The sequence below is a fragment of the Anticarsia gemmatalis genome, chromosome 3 (assembly GCF_050436995.1).
Source record: "Anticarsia gemmatalis isolate Benzon Research Colony breed Stoneville strain chromosome 3, ilAntGemm2 primary, whole genome shotgun sequence".
NCBI lineage: Eukaryota > Metazoa > Arthropoda > Insecta > Lepidoptera > Erebidae > Anticarsia > Anticarsia gemmatalis.
Window position 1 is genome coordinate 3,621,578 of NC_134747.1, and position 20,606 is coordinate 3,642,183.

General features: G+C 34.2%; 2 protein-coding genes across 2 annotated transcripts; one reads left to right on the plus strand and one right to left on the minus strand.

Annotated features, from left to right (window-relative positions):
* Positions 1–5,676: 5,676 nt before the first annotated feature.
* On the minus strand, positions 5,677–16,953 carry ND-51 (NADH dehydrogenase (ubiquinone) 51 kDa subunit). The gene is made up of 8 exons (XM_076135839.1): positions 16,842–16,953; positions 16,476–16,691; positions 14,915–15,207; positions 14,158–14,388; positions 13,465–13,697; positions 11,926–12,129; positions 10,426–10,493; positions 5,677–6,732 (listed from the first exon to the last, which is right to left on the minus strand). The coding sequence occupies exons 1-8, from the start codon at positions 16,888–16,890 to the stop codon at positions 6,593–6,595; spliced, it is 1,434 nt and encodes a 477-aa protein (XP_075991954.1). The 5' UTR covers positions 16,891–16,953; the 3' UTR covers positions 5,677–6,592.
* Positions 16,954–17,379: 426 nt separating this feature from the next.
* On the plus strand, positions 17,380–20,489 carry LOC142987222 (beta-lactamase-like protein 2 homolog). The gene is made up of 4 exons (XM_076135842.1): positions 17,380–17,794; positions 17,983–18,143; positions 18,424–18,749; positions 19,092–20,489. The coding sequence occupies exons 1-4, from the start codon at positions 17,673–17,675 to the stop codon at positions 19,362–19,364; spliced, it is 882 nt and encodes a 293-aa protein (XP_075991957.1). The 5' UTR covers positions 17,380–17,672; the 3' UTR covers positions 19,365–20,489.
* The last annotated feature ends 117 nt before the right edge of the window (positions 20,490–20,606 follow it).

Below are 20,606 nucleotides of genomic sequence, written 5' to 3' on the forward strand. Positions count from 1 at the left end.
CTGTTTTTATTACCATAAAAAATACAAATTCATTGCATTCATTAAATTCATTAAATCCAATCTATTTGGATTAGATCATTAAATTGGGTCATTAGAGAAACTATATGTTTTAGCATTATATTAAACATTTTTTCATTATTTCACAAAAAGTATCAACTACATTTACCAATAGGCTATCTTGCATTTGCAGACGACCTGTAATAATTCGATAACCGCATTTGAACAACAAAAGAGGCTTATTGACAAAGTATAATAAAACGGATACGAATATTTAGATATGAATATATGGACTATATTGAATTAAATATAATTTTCTGCGATTCTTTAATAGTTTATTTTTTTGTCAGAGAGATTTTTTTCATTCTACTCCAATTCAAGACCAAATGGCGGTCAAATAATTCAAAGTGGGTCTAGGATCTTATGCTTGCCTTGAAAGACCCGTGCCTTAATGTAAAATTAACAGCAATGCAGGTACTCCATATTACTACTACTATAACTAAACTGAGTAAACAAAGTTTGTACCTATTTACAGTACAGAATTTATATGATATATAAGCGTAAATACATATTACATACATAGTCTTTGTTTCTACAACAGGCATCAAAATCTTCTGTAGTAACTACGCACGTACGCAAATCCCACTCTAAAGTGTGAACAAAAATAGTACATAATCTTTATTCGTCTATTTACCCAATATTCGCGGAGTAATCATGACTTGCTAAATAACTAAGTACATATATGTACTTTACATATCATAAAGTTATCGGGAAAACCGCGAAAAGCCGATGATTGACACGGAAGCTGAGATAAGATAGTATGACTGAAATAGTAAATTGTTATTGTCGTTCACGTCATTATATGTAACGTAAATTCCCTATTGAAAATACACCTTCCAAAAAACCTAAGTAAGTGTACAGGAAAATCGTAACAATCTGAAACTGAAAAGCATATAACTCGACGCCGTAAAATTCTTACTAAATATCTCTGTAACTCAGTAAAGTCTATTTCAATCTTTGAAAGATATCGCGCGAAAATACGATTTTATTTAGAAATTGTACAATATTACGTAGAAAATTTAAAAGTTAGCGAATAAGAGGTTAATAAAAACATAATTCAGGCAAAAAGTAGTACGTAATAGTAATCTCGTTTGTGACGAGTGCGTGGAAACCTTTCGTATCAGAGTGATTATGTGATATTGAAGAGCATTGACGACAGACTCGCCCCCCTATAACATGTGGGCGTATAGTTTGTACTGTGTAGTCAGTATATAGAATATCTACATACATAGTTACTCTTTACTGGGTACTTCACCTACTTTCACCGCCTACCCTACAACTATTACACTCTTGTAAAAGTAAATAAAATGAGAAAGACCTTTCACTACCGCATCATAAAATAAACATTCATAAGATGATTCGTGAATTTTTAAATAAATGACGCAATGCTGCCATTAATTTATATTTAACAAACAGGCTGTAAACCAAAATAAGGAAACTCATTCAAATTCAAATTAAAACGTGCTTCTAATAATTCTCTTGAAAGATAAATATCTAATTACATTTATTGCCGAATATTATTAAGATTTCATATTTCCTGGCAATTTTGTGATGGATTAAATTTAAAATAACAAATATAATTGAGCGGTGTTTTTGGCTCCTGTATCGGGCTTTGACCAAATACTGAAAGTACATTTTGCACACGGACAATAACACAACAAAGACCCGATGATTTGTGCAGAATGTGAGGTAAAGAGTTTTGCACACGCTAAACTAAAGATTATAGATTTACAATACTTGTACGCTATTTATTCAGTGGTTTAGTGAAAAACTGCTAATACATAAACAAAGAACTATTCATTACCTTACGTAAGGAGCTGCAGTTGACGTAATGTTAATGTTAGGTCGTTTGAAAACCTCTAATATTCTGGTTACTAGTTACGTTACTTTGAATTAATATCGTTAACAATAGTCAATGCGTAACACCTGATCATCGAGTTCCAATATAATCCGAGTGAACCGTATTATGATGTAACAAATTATGTAACAATGTAGACGACGCAGCGATGGAAATATTGGAAATTAGTACGGCTTTGTTTTATTTTTCGATAGTTCATTATGTTACGTGGTTGACAAACTACAGTGAAACTAGAAATGTTTTACGTGAACACTCTCGTAACGGCTAGTATTGCTTGTACATAACTTTAATATGTAACATCGTGATAAAAGTAAACATTGTTAGAATTATTCTCTCACACAAGTTATAAAGCTAAATACTTAGTACAGGTCCTTTCATTCGCAGCCCGTCCCATTAAACTCCTGCGGAGAAATGAAACGACTCTGCGGTTACTGCGGTCGGTGACAAACATGCAGTGAGATTTTTATAAACCTATTGACTTATTGATCTTATAAATAAAATTCTATGGGCATGCATTCTGATATAAAAGGTTTTCTAGACAAGTTTTCAAAAGAATTGAAATAACGTTTAAGTTTTTTTCAGATTTATCAATCTGTCGGTCACAGTATGGATCAAGAATTTAAGGCATTCTTATCCGATACTGCCCACTCTGTGTCAAAATAGAATAGAGAAAGGTCAGAAACCTTCAATATTTTAGGATAATTATTTTCACAAATCATAATAGGCCTGTAATAGAAGAATCTAGTAAAATACAATCTCGGTAACTATTTAAAAACTAAAATAAGTTATAAATCGTTATAAACACCTACCAAGAAAACCTTTGCAACAATGATACTTATTTTAACCAAAAATAACAAATCCTGCAGTCGTACAAGATACAAACTACATCGTTTCAAATCAGAGGGTTTGAGTAAATAACACAAATTAACTCTCAACCTATATTTACCTACGTACGATCGACCAATTAACTCACGAGACATCGAAGGGCCGAACAATTCGATCTTGAGCCTGGAATTACACGTCTTTGTCGTAATTAGGGATATTTACACTAATAAAACTCTCTCATTGCTACTTATCTTAGTATTTTTGTTTCTCATTAGTTTCCTGCACGTTGAAGAGCTCGGATTATTATGAGAAATTTCCTAATTTCTCATTATTATTACATACTAGCTGACCCGCGCAACTTCGCTTGCGTCACATAAGAGAGAATGCGTCAAAATTTTCCCCGTTTTTGTATCATTTTTTACTTGTACTCTGCTCCTATTGGTCGTAGCGTGATGATATATAGCCTATAGCCTTTCTCTACAATTGGGCTATCTAACACTGAAAGAATTTTTCAAATCGGACCAGTAGTTCCTGAGATTAGCGCGTTCAAACAAACAAACAAACTCTTCAGCTTTATTTATAACTAGCTGACCCGCGCAACTTCGCTTGCGTCACCTAAGAGAATGGGTCAAAATTTTCCCCGTTTTTGTAACATTTTTCGTTGCTACTCCGCTCCTAATGACCGTAGCGTGATGTTATATAGCCTATAGCCTTCCTCGATAAATGGGCTATCTAACACTGAAAGAATTTTTCAAATCGGACCAGTAGTTCCTGAGATTAGCGCGTTCAAACAAACAAACAAACAAACAAACTCTTCAGCTTTATTATATTAGTATAGATATTAGTATAGATTTTACCCGTCCTACTTTACCCGACTTTTTGTAAATTTATTAAATGCACGCTTACGATTAAGTAATCGTACACAGCTTTGTGATAGAATGTGAACGTTCAAAACCAAATGAAAATAGGATCATAATCTTGAAAAATGCATATTGAAAATCACTGATTTTCCAAAAATAATTCTAAGTTCGGTGTATCTGTGCCGTATTTAATTTGTTGCGTGTGGAAATCGAACCCCGAACCTTCTACCGCAGTAAGTGATAACAGCGAAAGCGTGGCGATTATTGCGCTTCGGACGCCGCGCCGTACCAAATTTTCATTTATTTTGATTCAGAGATGATTATAAGAATGAATACAACAAGAATGCTTTAAAACCGCAAACTCTTTCATAGCATGCCGTATATTGTTAAAACATTATTATAAGCTCATAACTGATGTATATTGCATAATACTTGTTATGACTACTGTAGATAATCTATATAATTATACATAAGAGACACGTGTAAGAATCTCAGCACATTTTTCTAAGTTTATCTAATCACGATCGTACTCAGTTGGACTTAGGCATTGCCATTTTGCTGAACACGCACTTTATTATCTTATATGCGAATGTTTTCACAATAAGTTATATGTGCATCTGATTAGAAGAAAAGAGAACACCAAACACGAGAATAAAGCCCTTCTCCCATTACGATACGCCCGCGCGACTCTAGTCTCGGAGACTAGTCGCCACGAAGTATCTCACATACATTTGTATGGAGACTCTCACATTACGATACTGGTATTCTACGCGTTCGCGACTAGTCTCGCGATACCCGCCGTGTTGGTCGCTTGTGCGTCGCGTCTCGCGTAGACATGCGCTTAACATGTTCGGGAGCGGATTGAACATGGAATCATTCATTTCCTAATTGGAACTATGTTCAGGAAACATGTTCGCGGAACTATATAGTTCCACCACGTTTCAAGTTTGACAGAATCTAACATTTGATAATATAGGTAGTTCCTCAGTTCCTCACAGCTCCTAGGTGCTATAGAAACTGTGAGAAATTGAGAACAAAAAAACTGCAAGAGCTTCATCGTCACTGGAGTCGCTCGACATAACGTCAGTCTACAAAAAACGAGTTTGCACAAATGATGAATTTAGTAACTTTTAAGTTGCATAATATGCGAGCATCGGGTAGCGAACATGTATCCAACTAGTATTATACTCGAGTATCGTACCCTACAAGTATCGTAATGGGAGAAGGGCCCAGTATCGTAATGTGAGAGTCTCCATACAAATGTATGTGAGATACTTCGTGGCGACTAGTCTCCGAGACTAGAGTCGCGCGGGCGTATCGTAATGGGAGAAGGGCTTAAGTGATCTAGTCACTTGACGTTTAGTCTATATCGCTGATTGTTGGCAACTCCTCGCATGATCAATTATTGTATCAACCACATTGTAAAACTTTTAGCGATTGAAAAGAGTGGCCGTGAGTTTCTTGCTAGCTCTTCTCAAGGCTCTACCCCCTTTCCAAGCTAGTAATTCAGTAATTATAACGACTATCATGAATGTCAATATTTGACCTAAATGAATGATTTGATTTTGATACACAATTTTTGTGGCGGTTGGGAATCAAGCCTGTCGAAAGTATACCTAATAACTTTATGAGCAATACATCGTTGCGCTCCATTTCTATAAATATTTCTCGTTATTAATATTAGTACTACACCTGAGTCGTAATAATAGAGTATGATGTAAGTCTTTCACACCAACGCCCTACGGTAGTCATCCCAATAAAACTAGATGCATTATTTTTGTTTACGTAAATATAGATTTTATATAATGCCTTTATACATAACACTATCCGCATTTGAATTTCGACCTTATAGATAGAACCATAAGGTTTAGATACCATTGAATATAAAAGTAGCACTGTGTTAGAATATTTTTTGTTTTATAAGAAAAATTGATCGGCATTAGTTTTCCATGATATTATATTATCATCCTACAGGACGCAAGTTTTTTTAATATTATTTAAAACGTGCATCTGCATTTACGCATTAACTTTATTACCTACCTGTTTTATACCTTGTTTAAAATAAAACAGAATAAATAATTCTCAGAACATTTATTTCTAGTTACAATATTTTACAAAATTAACTATAAATTACGTGATCACCCGTATGCGAATGTTAGGAGACATTTTTGTCACAAGGTTAAGTCGATTTCATGTAGATTATACAATTATACATTTTTATAATAAAACCAATTGCGGCATTGAAGATTTTATAAATGATACAAATGTTGTCTTGATTTCTTAGAGGCGGTTAAAAAAACATGAGGAGAGATAAAAAATCACATCGAAAATGAGTAGGAAAATATAAGACATAATTAGAATTACAACAGGTGGTGACATAGTTGTAAATACTTGTTACTAACTACTTTGTATCAATTCGCTACATTGCGCCATGTTGTGAAATAGGAAATGTTCTCAATACTTCTGATAAAAATGCTTTTTGAAACTAGAGCCCTTTATCTAAGCAAATAGCCGTTAATTCTTTATTATCTTTTTATAAACTTGTGTAAAGATTACACTTTCGGACAATGGTTCTTTTGAAAGGTCAAGTCAAAATCAGCAAGTTTTATAAAAATCATTTAATTCTTTGATTTGTTATTTACATAAATTAAGCTATAACATAGATTCGCTCTACAATTTAAGACATCATTATAGCGTTGTGAACAAATATTTACTACGTTTGATGCGATATTCGACCTTCTAGCTTGAAGGATAGAAGTGCCTACTTTTGGTAACAAATCCAGATTTTTAAAACTGAATTGCCGCTCTTATATCAACCTAGTATATTCTCGAGGCCTTGTTAAATACAAATATACAAGAACAGAATATTATTTTTTATTTGGGGGTGTTATTTCCCTTTATTTTAAACTCTGCCTGGATTTGCTACTTAATCAAAAGTGATACATGTTCCCATCACAACACGGTGCATTTGTGTCTGTATGTTGTCAGGTGTCTAGTAAAGTCTCTCGGCCTTGCTGGCGCCGTGCTGGCACGCGTAGGCCTGCATGCGCGCCTCGAGCTCGGGTCTGAAGTGACGGATGAGACCCTGCACCGGCCACGCCGCGCCGTCACCCAGCGCGCAGATTGTGTGACCTGTACGAACAAAAAGAGTTAAAAATATAATAGAAGTAATACATATCTTAAATATAATATAACTGGGTTCTGCCAGTGACTTAATCCGCGTAAAAATATTTCCCGGAAAAGAAAGGAACTATCCCATGTGTTGTAGTATCCAGTATCCAGTATCCACATGTAAATCCATTTACAAGTTTTTGCGTGACGGAGTAACAAATATACATCTATACAATTTCGTGTTTATAATAGTAGTAGGATAAACAATGATGACAATAAAATTTTTACTGAAAATAATAAAAAATGCACACGAATATTGCCGAGTTCTCTATTGTTATATTCGGGAAACTGATATATCTATCTTATTGATATAATATAGTTATTGATTAAGTTATGTGATTGTAATGTTCGTAATCTGTCTGGACGGAAGTGACTAGTCAAAAAATCTTTTATCAATTTATTCAAATTCTCTATCACAGTTTTGTTTTTAAAAATTCTGTTTACACAGATAATGTTTTTACTATACATTGTGACGTCACACTATGATGTATACCTACAATAACTCTAATATATGAGATACAATACAAGTCATACTATATTGGTCTAAGGCCTACCTTTCGACCAGAGATATAAAACTATTTGACCGTTTCCACCAATACTAATATATGTAGCGGTGTGAGAAAAATGTGCTAGAATGATACGCTGCCGAAAAGAAACACACAGCAACACCACTCGCAACTATCCACAGTACGCATCCATGGCAAAGTACCCTACGGCCCCTAGACTACTCATAATATTACACAACATGAAATATTGCACAATATAAATGTCCGTTTAGGGTACATATTGTGCAATATTTTTGTCAGTTTTGATGCAAGGTGACTTTCAATTTTCAAAGTTCACAGCAAAACAGCTGTTTTCTATGCCCTATCTTTGTACTTACTAAAGAAATATATTTTTATCAGTATATATGGTTTTATAAAACTCATTCATGGATAACAATTCTATCCGAAATCAGTTAATGGTAGATAAATGATGTGACGTGTTAATCTTAGATAGGAATCTATCTGTTATCTTTGACAGAATGGTAGTGTCCTTAAGATAAAATGTGTAGTAATAAACCTATTTGTGATCCTTTTAGGGTTCCGTACCGGTTAGAAACGGGACCCTATTACTAAGATGCGCTATCTGTATCTTATGAACCGTAAAATCGTTATACACTAGTCCCAAAAATTAAGGGATATAAAAAAAGAATCCAAATTTTTGGGTGATTTTCAACAAGCTGTAACTCCGAGGAAAATGGTCGTACAGAAAAAATAAAAAAAACAAATTGTAGCTTCAAGTGTCTAATTTTTAGATATGACCATGAAAATTTTTTGTCATGGCCAGGTCTGGAGAAATCCAACGAAAACTACCAAAAAAAAATTTTTCAAAATTTTTTCCCTCCTAAAAAAAGGTCCACGGGCTTCAAAAATATTTTTTTGATTCTTTCGTTCTAAATTTCTTTTAGAAAATTTAATCCTCTTTAATTTGCCGTATTCAAAAAGCCTGTACGACGATTTGCCACGGAGTTATCGTCAATCAAAGCAAAAAAGTTATTTTTGACTTTGATATTCAATAACTCCGGAAATAATGATCGTACAGGAAATCAAAGGAGGGTTTTGAAAACTGCACAATATTCTCTATAAGAAAATGTAAACATCTTTTAAGAAAAAATTTTTTTTTGAATTGAAACCTCGGACTGAAAAAAAGACAAAAATTCGCGAAATTAAGGATATTTGGATAACTTGGTATAACTTTGGATAAAATCGATGAACGAAGAATATAATCGGTAATTTTTCAACCTCAAAGTGTCCCCTAATATCCCTCAAAAATTCAAAGCGCTGCGATTTTTTTTTCATTGTGCCCGAAGCTTCAAATTCTTTGTTGTTGCAAAAATCACCTTTGTGAGCAATTTTGTGATTTTTATTAATTTTTTTAATAAACATTTTTTTTTCTCTCTAAAATCTTTATTTTTTCGATTAAAAAGCAAATCGCAAAACGAGAGATCGTCTATGGCTGCCATGAAGTCAAAATCGAGATTCGTCAGTCCATAAGACACTGGTCCACTGTCTACGACCCCAATCGTGATGGTCATGCGCATAAGCCAATCGGGCTCGACGTTGTCGTGGAGTGAGCATAGGCACGCGATTTGATTTGATGTTTACATTTACATTTTCTTATAGAGAATATTGTGCAGTTTTCAAAACCCTCCTTTGATTTCCTGTACGATCATTATTTCCGGAGTTATTGAATATCAAAGTCAAAAATAACTTTTTTGCTTTGATTGACGATAACTCCGTGGCAAATCGTCGTACAGGCTTTTTGAATACGGCAAATTAAAGAGGATTAAATTTTCTAAAAGAAATTTAGAACGAAAGAATCAAAAAAAAATTTTTGAAGCCCGTGGACCTTTTTTTAGGAGGGAAAAAATTTTGAAAAATTTTTTTTTGGTAGTTTTCGTTGGATTTCTCCAGACCTGGCCGTGACAAAAAATTTTCATGGTCATATCTAAAAATTAGACACTTGAAGCTACAATTTGTTTTTTTTATTTTTTCTGTACGACCATTTTCCTCGGAGTTACAGCTTGTTGAAAATCACCCAAAAATTTGGATTCTTTTTTTATATCCCTTAATTTTTGGGACTAGTTTAGTTAGATAGTTGATTTTTTCACAGATGATGTATGTATGATAACAAAAAATACAACAAAATATATTCAAAGGTGTTTTTTTTCACCGTTTATATAAATAATGGTACGGAACCCGTCATGTGCTAATCCAACCCGCACCTAGCACTTGTGTTTATTTTTTATTTTTTCATTCATTCATTTTATATCAACGAGGATTGATTTTAAATCATTTCATTTCAATGCCATTAAAGCAATTTATATAACTCATATGAAACTGAAACTACAATCCAATCAACGAACGCAACATTAAAATTGAGTCAATCTTTTCTTCAACATAATGTCATTTGTATAATGCCCATAATGTGGGTACTTGTACATTGACCTTGATTCTGTGTAGGTCGTTCTATTCAAACAGTGACGTGTGAAATATTTGTAGGTCATGGTTCAGTTTTATTATTTTATTACAGGATGATCAACTGTTGATGTTATCTGCGATGTCCTTTGCAAAGGACAATGAAGTTGCAAAATGTTCGTTGTCTGTATGATGATAGTTTTACATAGTAACTAAAGATTATAGCTTATTTTACCTTGTCAAAGAAGTCCCTAGACAATAAATAATATTGCATAATATTAAATGTTACACAATATTATTGTTCGCATATGGTTTATATTGTGTAATACTTTAGACAATTTGAGATACTAAGTGACGTTCAATTTAAATGTGCATGATTGTTGCGAAATATTATAAAAGGTCTAGGGACAAGCTAAGTATAAACGTGTCTCACGCCTCTACAAACATAGTCACAGCTAAAGAAGTCTATTTTCATAAAAATACTATGAGTTTTCTTTTAAATTCGTGAAAATATTGTTATACTTTTAAGAAATTAGATTTTGTTTTTTTGGGTCAAATTTTTCAACATAGATACGCAACAAAACGACAACACACGTTATTAAATTCACCTTTACAGCGAACGTGAGATCTTGCTTTGTCTGTTTGAAACTCTAAAATTAAATTTTAACAATAATAAAAGTATTTTAATACGCACCTTCAATCTGTTTGGAGATCTCCCATAACAAGTCGATTTCTTTAGGCGACGCATTACCCTCCACAAATCTGTAACAATAGGATAAGCACAGATCAAAACACGTGTTGTTTTCAACAAACATTTATACAAATATACTTTTTATTTTATAATAAAAAAGAGATTAAGTTTTTGAGGTCGGATTAAAACAATGTTTATTGTTTCGAACGTTTTTTAATCTGGGATTGTTTTAAGCTTCGGTTTTAGAAATGTTTTAAAACAATTGAGTTTTTAAGGCTGTGTAATCCATTTTTTAAGGATTATGTACTTTTTAAGCCATGATAATATTTAATTTTTCAAAGATGATTTTTTACCTTCCTTCTTTTCTATAAAAGAAAATCTATATTAGCACTACATAGGACAAATATCTAAGTGATATTATTATTACTAACCTATAGAAAATTACTACGAGTGTTGTCAATAACACCGATACTTGCCCTCCCTGGAAATTGAACCCAAGAATGATCGGCGCAAAAATTCATTAGGCAATAAAATGGACACCCCATTAAAAAAACCCACTCTTAGTGAATTGCACAAACATTTCAAACGAGAATCGAATCCACGTCACATTAGTAATGACTTCATTACCCACTGCGCCAGTGATGACAAAAGCACTAGTCATTAGTGTTTGAGACTAATATCATTGTGCAATATGCTTTATGTTTTGACCTTGAAAGTTTTTGTAGGTCAAATTGTCTTTACAATTGCATAGTGCATGCACGTGTGAAATTATTTGTAGGTCGAGGTTTTGTACAGGATGATATTAACATACTTGTATGTTGGTACGATTTGATTTAGTATGTGATTATAATTATTTTTATATCTTGATTTTAGTACAGAATTATTTTAGTGTTGTAACAGTATTTTATATCAACTATACTATAATTATTTTTGGTTTGACCAGGTAATTGAACCTGTGACAAAGTGAACCGAGACAATCGGTTCATTGATAATTAACATTGGCGTAACAAAACCCCAAGTGTCATGGACCACTAAAAAAAGTCTGTCTGTAGCAGTTTCGAGGTTAAACCACTAAACCGATTTTCGTAAACAAATATCTCAGATAGTTAAAAGCCAGGATCATGAATACAGGACTACCTTCTTTCTAAATTCGTATTCGATATGACTTGATTTTACCCAAATTACTCACATGCGAGCTGAACTACATGAATAACCCGGTTGACCGTAGGTTATTTAACTCATATTAGGTCGGCGAAAAAGTCTTTTCGCATTATAGTATGTATGAACTTGTAATAAAATATTCTCTACACAAAAAAGGCTCGATATTTGGGTCCCTCACGAGCTCACCGAAAGAAACCTAATGAACCGTGTACTCATTTGTGATTCTTGAAGCCAAAGAGATTTTATTACAAGTTCACACATACTTGCGAAAAGATATTTCCCCGACCTAATATTGTAAACAGCTTTTCACGTAGATACTTAATAAAGTACATAATTATATACCTGTAAATAATCTTGTTCATCCACGACACGCCCTCCCTGCACGGCGTGCACTGTCCGCACGACTCGTGCTTGTAGAACATGATGAGGCGCGCGATGGCCTTCACGATGTCCGTCGACTTGTCCATCACGATGATGGCGGCGGTACCGAACGATGTCTGAGCTGCCACCAGCGCGTCGAAGTCCATTAGCACGGTGGAGCACACGCTGTAATGTGAAGGAATGATTTAGTATTGATACTTGAGGTAGTGAGTAAGGTCTTTTAACCTTTCATATGCCGGACCCGCGCCGCGTCAAAAATGTCCCATCTGCCGCGTCATTTTAATCGCGAGTTGCGTCTATATCGCGCAGATCTACGGTATGATAGTTACAGATGTTACGGCATACGAAGCTTCAAAAATTGGCGCGCAGACCTGAGTTCTGGCATACGAAAGGTTAAGTGGTTATGGGGTAGCCTTTACCCACCAGTATATAAGATAGTAATAAAAATATATTTGGGTATGCAGGGGATGTCTTGGCCCAGCAGTAAGATGGTATAAACTAATAATAATAATTTGGAGTTTACTGTATATCTGTTAGATCTGGTCAACAATTTTAGACGCTTTTATGTATGTAATGAAAAGTTGTGTGGATATGCCTCAAAAGTGAGAACTATGAACATTTCGTGCAGATCTAACATCATTTCTAGTAAGTAATTATTTATACAGGTTATTACAGGTAAATAAATAATGTCAGGTAAAAGGCTACAGCTTAATACTTTTTTGAAGCTATTATTTACAGTATATTCAGCAGTAAGAAAGTGATAATTATATGTCAGAAATTGATATATGTTTTATTTTATAGAACTTTTAACAATAATTGAAAATGTGTATTTTTTTGTTCATGTCAAAATAAATCGAAATCGGTCATTTCTATAAACCTATTTATCTTCATAAATCCATTCAGAAAGGGCCTCATACTTTCAGCTGTCCATTGTCAGATAATCAAATAATAGATACTTAACGAAAGTATAGAAAAAATCACTTATTTCGAAGTTAAGCAGCTTACAATTGTAAATTGTTAAGAAAAGAAAATACACAATAAGATTGGATCAGGTAAAAAGATATTGTCTACCTGTAGGCCAGTTGTTACCTGCAAAGGTTTTCGATTTAAGCATTCTACCTGATTTTTTTTAATCTGTTGCTATGACATTACTTTTTATGACTCATTGAAGGACGAAATAGGGATTATGTAGTTTCAGGATTTTAGAGCGTGTTATTTTTTTATCGTGGCCAATCGTAACGTTTGTGTGAATGTGAATTGAGGTTGGATATCAGGGGAAATAACAACGATAATTTTATAATTAAATCGTTGAAAATCTATTTTAAATAAAGGTTGAACAGATAAATATGTTATTAATGCGTTTTCTGTCATCAAAATCATGACCTAAGGCAACCCCACTATACAATAGTATTTTGTCAATTTGTCATAGTGGTCACTTCCATTTAACTGTGAACTAAGAAAGTAATGCGTACTTTTAATAGTTTTAAATACTTTACTCACTCCTTAGGAATAAGCGGAGTAGAAGAGCCTCCGGGGATAATAGCGAGTAAGTTATCCCATCCGCCGATGACGCCGCCCGCGTGGCGCTCGATCAGCTCCTTTAGCGGGATGCTCATCTCTTCCTCCACGGTGCACGGCGTGTTCACGTGACCGGAGATGTTGAACAACTTAGTACCGGAGTTACGAGGACGCCCGAATGATGCGAACCATGTTCCACCGCGACGACAGATTGTCTGGAAGGAATAGAGTATAATATAAGTGAAGTTTAAAGGAATTTAATTCGTAAAGATGATAGTTTAGTTGTCAATCTCAACTTCTTGTCGTTTAACTAAAGATTCGTTTGTTAGGCTTGCTACACACATATTCCATTCGGCATTAATCGGCCTAGCCGGGCGGCAAAACCGAACATATGTACTTGAACTCGATCGGCCGAACTAGTGAGTCGAGTCGGTTTTGTTGTTTATTAAATATTGCCGTACTCTTAAATACAAGTTTTTGGTAATGGATGCTGTTAAGTTTATATTTCCTCAAAGTGGCGATAGTAAACAAAGATTTATAATTAACAAAATATCCATAATCGAACTGTTATATTTTCATAAAACTAAACAATTTACAAAACAATATGATGTAAAAGTTGCATCTTAATAAGAGAATTCAGTAAATCATAATCAATGTACTAATTAATTTACTTACAGGAGCAACCGCAATAGTCTCCACATTGTTGACGGTAGTTGGGCATCCGAACAGTCCAATATCAGCGGGGAATGGAGGCTTCAGCCTGGGCTTGCCCTGCTTGCCTTCAATAGACTCGATGAGGGCGGTCTCCTCGCCGCAGATGTAGGCGCCGGCGCCGCGGTGCACGAACACGTCGAAGTCGTAGCCTGAACCACACGCGTTCTTGCCGAGAAGACCCGCTTGGTACGCCTGGAAAAGGAGAATGATTTTGTTTGATATTTATAGGCTACTAAGGCTATTATGTTTAATGAATTGGGTAACATCGATTGTGCAAATAAGTCCGAAATAATAAAGGTATCATAATTGTATTGATAGATAAACAGATTGCTAGTTTAACTCAATATTAATAATCTTTGAATGTGGTACAGTTTACATTGTTTTACAAATCTGTTAATGTATGTCATTGAGACTTATGCCGTTTCTGAGGTCAATAGTGTCAAAACTCATATTAAAAAAAACCTATTGAATAGATAAACTACCGCTAAATATACTCAGAAACCGGGGGTTAGTCATTCAATTAGCTATGAACAACTTATGTTGGATGGATTAATCAGCTATTTTAGTAAAGTCACTGCCTACCACTATTGGATCAAGGCATGATTTTATGTACGTAAGTAGTATAGTCACTGCTAGGACTGCAAATGTATAGGGCCAAAGGTCACATAAACTGCTAAAAATTGTATCAAGAAGTAATTCCTGGCACAACATTACCCACCTCAGCAATAGCCACTTGCAAGTTGCTAGCTTCATTATAAAACTCTCCTCTGATGTAGATATACGCAGCCTGAGCGCCAATAGCACGGCCAGCGATCAGGCACCCCTCCACAAGCTTATGTGGGTCGTGTCTCATGATCTCACGGTCCTTGCAAGTGCCCGGCTCTCCCTCGTCGGCATTCACGACGAGGTACTTAGGACGACCGTCTGAAGGCTTGTTCATGAAGGACCACTTCATTCCGGTGGGAAAACCGGCGCCGCCGCGACCACGGAGACCTGATGTCTTGAGCTCATCTGGAAAATGTCGGAAGTTAAACTATTGACTGATAGTTTTTAAATAATTATTATCACTTGCTCTAATGGTGAAGAAAAATATAGTGATGCATTCCTAAAATTTGTTTATTTAAATCTTTTGAGGATATGCACAGTCACCAACCCAACCCAGCTCTTGGTTAGGATGGTGCACTCAAGGTCTAACTATTCCTTCATACATGAGGAGGCAATCCATTACTGTCTCTCTGTGGATTGGAAAAAATTAAATAAAAACAAAATACTGAGGGTAGTTAGGTAACTAGCAAATAGAAAAGTTTTTGTTAAGGCTATGCATTTTACCGTGATTCTATAATGTATTGTGCAGTTTACAAATGTAAACATGTGTAGTTATTTATCATTGCTAGATAAAACCTACTGTTGACTATTATTTATATTACCTACTTGTTAACATAAACTAAAGATTGTTACCTATTTGAGTTTCATACTTATAATATAGGATATATATTTCAGCCATGATTATACAATATTATCTTGTATACAGATGTAATAGAAATCAAAATAATGAGTACCTACACAAAAGTGAAAATGTAATGTAAGAAAACCTTGCACGGCTAAAACTTCTTTACACAGATTTCCATGGTATGCATGGTGGCCAACCAAACCTTGCAGAATACAAAATAACACCATATCACTGAGTGTGCCAATGAGTTCCCTTCCAGTCAAATCTCATTATTAATTGAAGGAAAGTCCTAGCAGTAAAACTTTAATAAAACTGTTAAATTGTTTTATTTATTGTATCACATTATCAGTCTACCCTCTTTGTGAAAAAGTGTTATCTGTGTTTGTAAAAACTATTATTAACTAATGTTAATTCTTTACACTATACCTTACACCATCCCAATTCACAAGTAGGTCAATTACACAACATTCTAACACTCGGTTTAGAAAAAAATATGTTATTAATTGTAAAATATTGATGGTTACAATAATATCGCCATTGTATATAAACTAACACTTATGCATGATGAACAGCTGATTGCCTTATAAATACTAACTAATATGACTATTCACACTTAACAATTATAACTTTATAATAATTTAAGGTTATGTCTGTGAATATATCATTCAAAGTTATTCTTTTAGTTAAGATAATCATATTTAACACATTTAAACCACACACATATTGCATTTGATTTTAAGGTTGTGCAATCTAATGTAACCATGTTTACATTTACCAAACAAACATTCACACAAATTACTGTTCCATTTTGATTTAAAATGATACTTACTGACAATCCAGTCTGTGCCCTTGAGCAAGATCTCCTTGGTCTTGTACCAGTCTCCCCTGGCCATCGCTCCGCGCAACCTCCAATCATGACGACCGTACAGGTTCGTGAAAACCCTGTCAGCGTCGGCCAGAGGCCCATAGTGGCTCTTCGTAGGAGCCTGGGTCTGTTGGAACCTCACCGGCGCATTGTTGATGTTCGCCAGAGGGCCAACAATGCCTAAAACGAGACGTCAAAATTATGTAAGTCGTGCTGCGCACCCATACAATAACAATAACTTCATAACTCCACAGCCCTCTTCACAAATTTCAGCATATTATCGTCACACTATAAAGATGATTTGGAATTGATAAACAGCATAATATGTACCCAAATGTGATTTTGTTCCCTGAATTATCCTCGCCAGCGCACCAGCCATTTTTCTGGAAATGACAGCCAATTGACAATTTTTAAACAAAATTCATTGTCATGTTCAAGATGGTGCTTACCACTTGTATTTAAAAATAAATATTTACGCATTATCAGATTTACTCTATTTTCAATTAGAAATTTATAAAAGTTTATTTCAATTAGACGTAAATTTGAAAATAGTGCTATGACTATGGCCCTGGTAATCATAAAAAAACCATTTTAGTCAGTCCTTATAAGAACTGTCGGCTAGATTTATCCTCAAATGTAGGGAAATGTTAATTAAAGTAGCAACATTATTCTCAAAGTTTCATTTCACACAGAATTATAATTGTCAAGTTTCTAAGAGCAAGTGGTCTGAATTAGTTTTATCTTCACGAAAATTATGACCAAACAGATAATGTTCAGAATAGAAACATATTTTTAATAAACTCAATCCGTAATAACACAACAAATATCATAACATAAATTTTATTTATCAACGAATATGTAGTAACAGCTGACGGATTTGCTGTCAAACGTCATAACAAAACAGTAAATTCAAAGTCCTCAAATTCACGTAATTTTATATTACGTAGCTGAAAAATAACGATATATCAACGTTATACGATTGTTGTGTTTTACGGCTCTTTAAGTTTATTCATTCTATAAAGTTACTGGCTGTTTTTTAATGATGTTATGAAATCAGCACGTACTTCGTAAAAGCAGTTTACACAGCTCACTTGGTATCTTATCTTTAAAAAAATTATAATACCTACATGATTTTGTGACTTTACACCCAATTTGTGAACCATGGCAGCCGTAATTCCAGCAGTGACGAAACTATCAAATCGTATAATAAGAATTCTAGGATGTAATCCGGGGCATATGACATTGCAAGGAACCAACACATATTTGGTTGGTACCGGAAAAAAGTAAGTACACGAAATAATTTATTTACTTATTCTACAGCTGTTTTTGCACATGCAAAACTTTATGAAACAAACTTTTATTTTTACAAAATGTTTTTAAAAGTTTGTCATAATTACCCACCATATACCTAAGGCCTATTTAATGCTCCTTCTAGTTTGTATATAAAGTTTAACTCTCATACATTTTCCAGCCGTATCCTAATAGATGCTGGTGAGAAGGATAAGCCAGAATACCAGCAGTACCTGGCAGATGTAGTGAAATCAGAACAAGTCAATATTGAACATATTATTGTCACTCACTGGCACAATGATCATATAGGCGGAGTTGAAGACTTGTATGGAACTATTACTGGTGAGTAGAATGAAATTATATAGTGGTTTTTAACTTAAATATGGAGTATTATATCAATCCTATTAAATAAGAGCAAGAAAATTACACAAAATATTTGTTCAATAAAAGTTTTTATGCAGTATACATAAGTATTACAATTATTATACATACCTTAAAACTGCCTTAATTACATTGCTAGTGTTATAAAACTCCATTCAATTGTTAACTTTTAATAAATGCTTTTTAATTCGAGAAATACTTTTGTTTTTTAATTTGAAATAACACACAACTCTTATTTCAGACCATGCAAAAGTATGGAAGCACAAAAGGAGTCCGGATGACGATCCAGAAGTCCCTCTAGGCAAGTCTATAGCAATGCAATGGCTAACAGATGGTCAAGAGATCAAAGTAGAGGGCGCCACTATCAAAGTACATCACACTCCAGGCCATACGACTGACCATGTAGTATTGTTTTTATTAGAAGAAGGTATACTGTTCAGTGGTGACTGTATACTGGGAGAAGGTACAGCGGTCTTTGAAGACTTGTACACTTATATGAAGAGCTTGGCCAAAATATTGACGTTGGATCCTAAAGTTATTTATCCGGGACATGGGAATATTGTAAATGTAAGTGAATTAACTGATAAATTTTATTTATAAATGATTAATATAATTATTACTCTTCTTTGGAGACTTGTGTTTAAAAGTATAAATTTTAATGAACTCTTGAATTATGTGCCTACCTCTATGGGATGGAGTGATTATGTGTACAAAATGTATGTATGTACCTTAGTTAGTGGAGTTCTCAGATTGCTGCATACCCTCATTGAAAAAATTGTGTTATTCTATGTTTTTATGTCATTCTTTACTTTACCATTCCTTTAGGTGATGAGACCTATCATATTGCACATTGCACTTAAATTTTCTGCTACTTCCTAGAACTTAGTTACACAACTTTAATTGTTTTAGGACCCTCTCACCAAAATTCAATACTACATATCACACAGAAACCAAAGAGAAGAACAAATACTAAAAGCTTTAAAAATGAATGCTGATAAACAACTGACCGAGATGGATCTAGTCAAGATAATTTATACAGAGACACCGGAACATCTGTGGCCAGCGGCTGCTTATAATGTCAACCATCATTTGTGTAAATTGACCAAAGAGAATAAAGTTAAGAAACTTGAAGTAGACGGTCAAGATAAATGGCAAGTTATATTAGCTAACTGCAATTTGTAATTATTATCGTTAGGTCCAGTTTAACTGCTTCTGGATAGACATCAGATAGCCTTTCATGTAAAATTTTGATAAGACAGCCTGCGACCACGGCAAGTGCAACCTGCGCCGTAACGTCAGGCATTCTAAGGTAAAATGCGTGTTCGCGTTAATTCCCGTATTCTAATCCATACTTCCATACTAATATTATAAATGCAAAAGTAACTCTGTCTGTCTGTCTGTCTGCTACTCAATCACGTCTAAACTACTGAACCAATTTGCATGAAATTTGGTATGGAGATATTTTGATACCCGAGAAAGGACATAGGCTACTTTTTATCCCGGGAAAATGGCGCATTTCCAGGAAAATTCAGAAAATTCAACAAAGTTGCGAAAAATCAATATTATAATGACATTGAATTAACAAAATTCCGTTGTCATGGCAACTGTTTTAATGGCGGATATGCCTTAGCGCGACTTCGTCATACTAAGAGACTTAAATAATTCTGAGAATATTTTTCGTGAAAAAAAAGCATATTTTATATCATCACGCTACGACCAATATGAGCAGAGTAACAGTAGAAGTGTTACAAAAACATGGAAAATTCTGACCCATTCTCTCTTATGTGACGCAAGCGAAGTTGCGCGGGTCAGCTAGTATGCTATATTTCGATTGACGTTTCCAAACGCTCCTTATTTCATGGGACTAACATTGTAAACGGCGAGACGCGGGAATAATAGTGATGATATGTAGGTTTTTATACATTTGGTATCACTTTATTTAGTAGGTAGGTTATCTGATAGTTATTCATAAGCTGCGAAACTTACCCGTAGACATCTTAAATCAATCTTACCTGTATCTTTAACATAACTTCAAAAGAAAAAAGGTATTTGTTTTGTCTTTTCCCTGTTGCCATTTATATAGCACAATATGAGTGAAACTAACAATTTTCTGAGTAAATTAAGTACATATAGATATAGTTTTTATACATTGTTATATAATAAATATATATCTCTTGTTACTGGTGTGGTATTTAATAGTTTAAAAGGCGTTTTCCGAATCATTGGAACTGTGAAAGGGTTTCTACTGTGTCTATTTAATTTTTGGAATTAACAACTATTATTCTGTAATAATACTTTATTATTAAAAGACACAAGTATTGTACTATAAATTATATTAATAACCAATTGTATTATTTAATTCGTAACAATCCAGATGCGAGACAAACCACATGAGAACATGGTTCAATAAAACAAACAATTCAT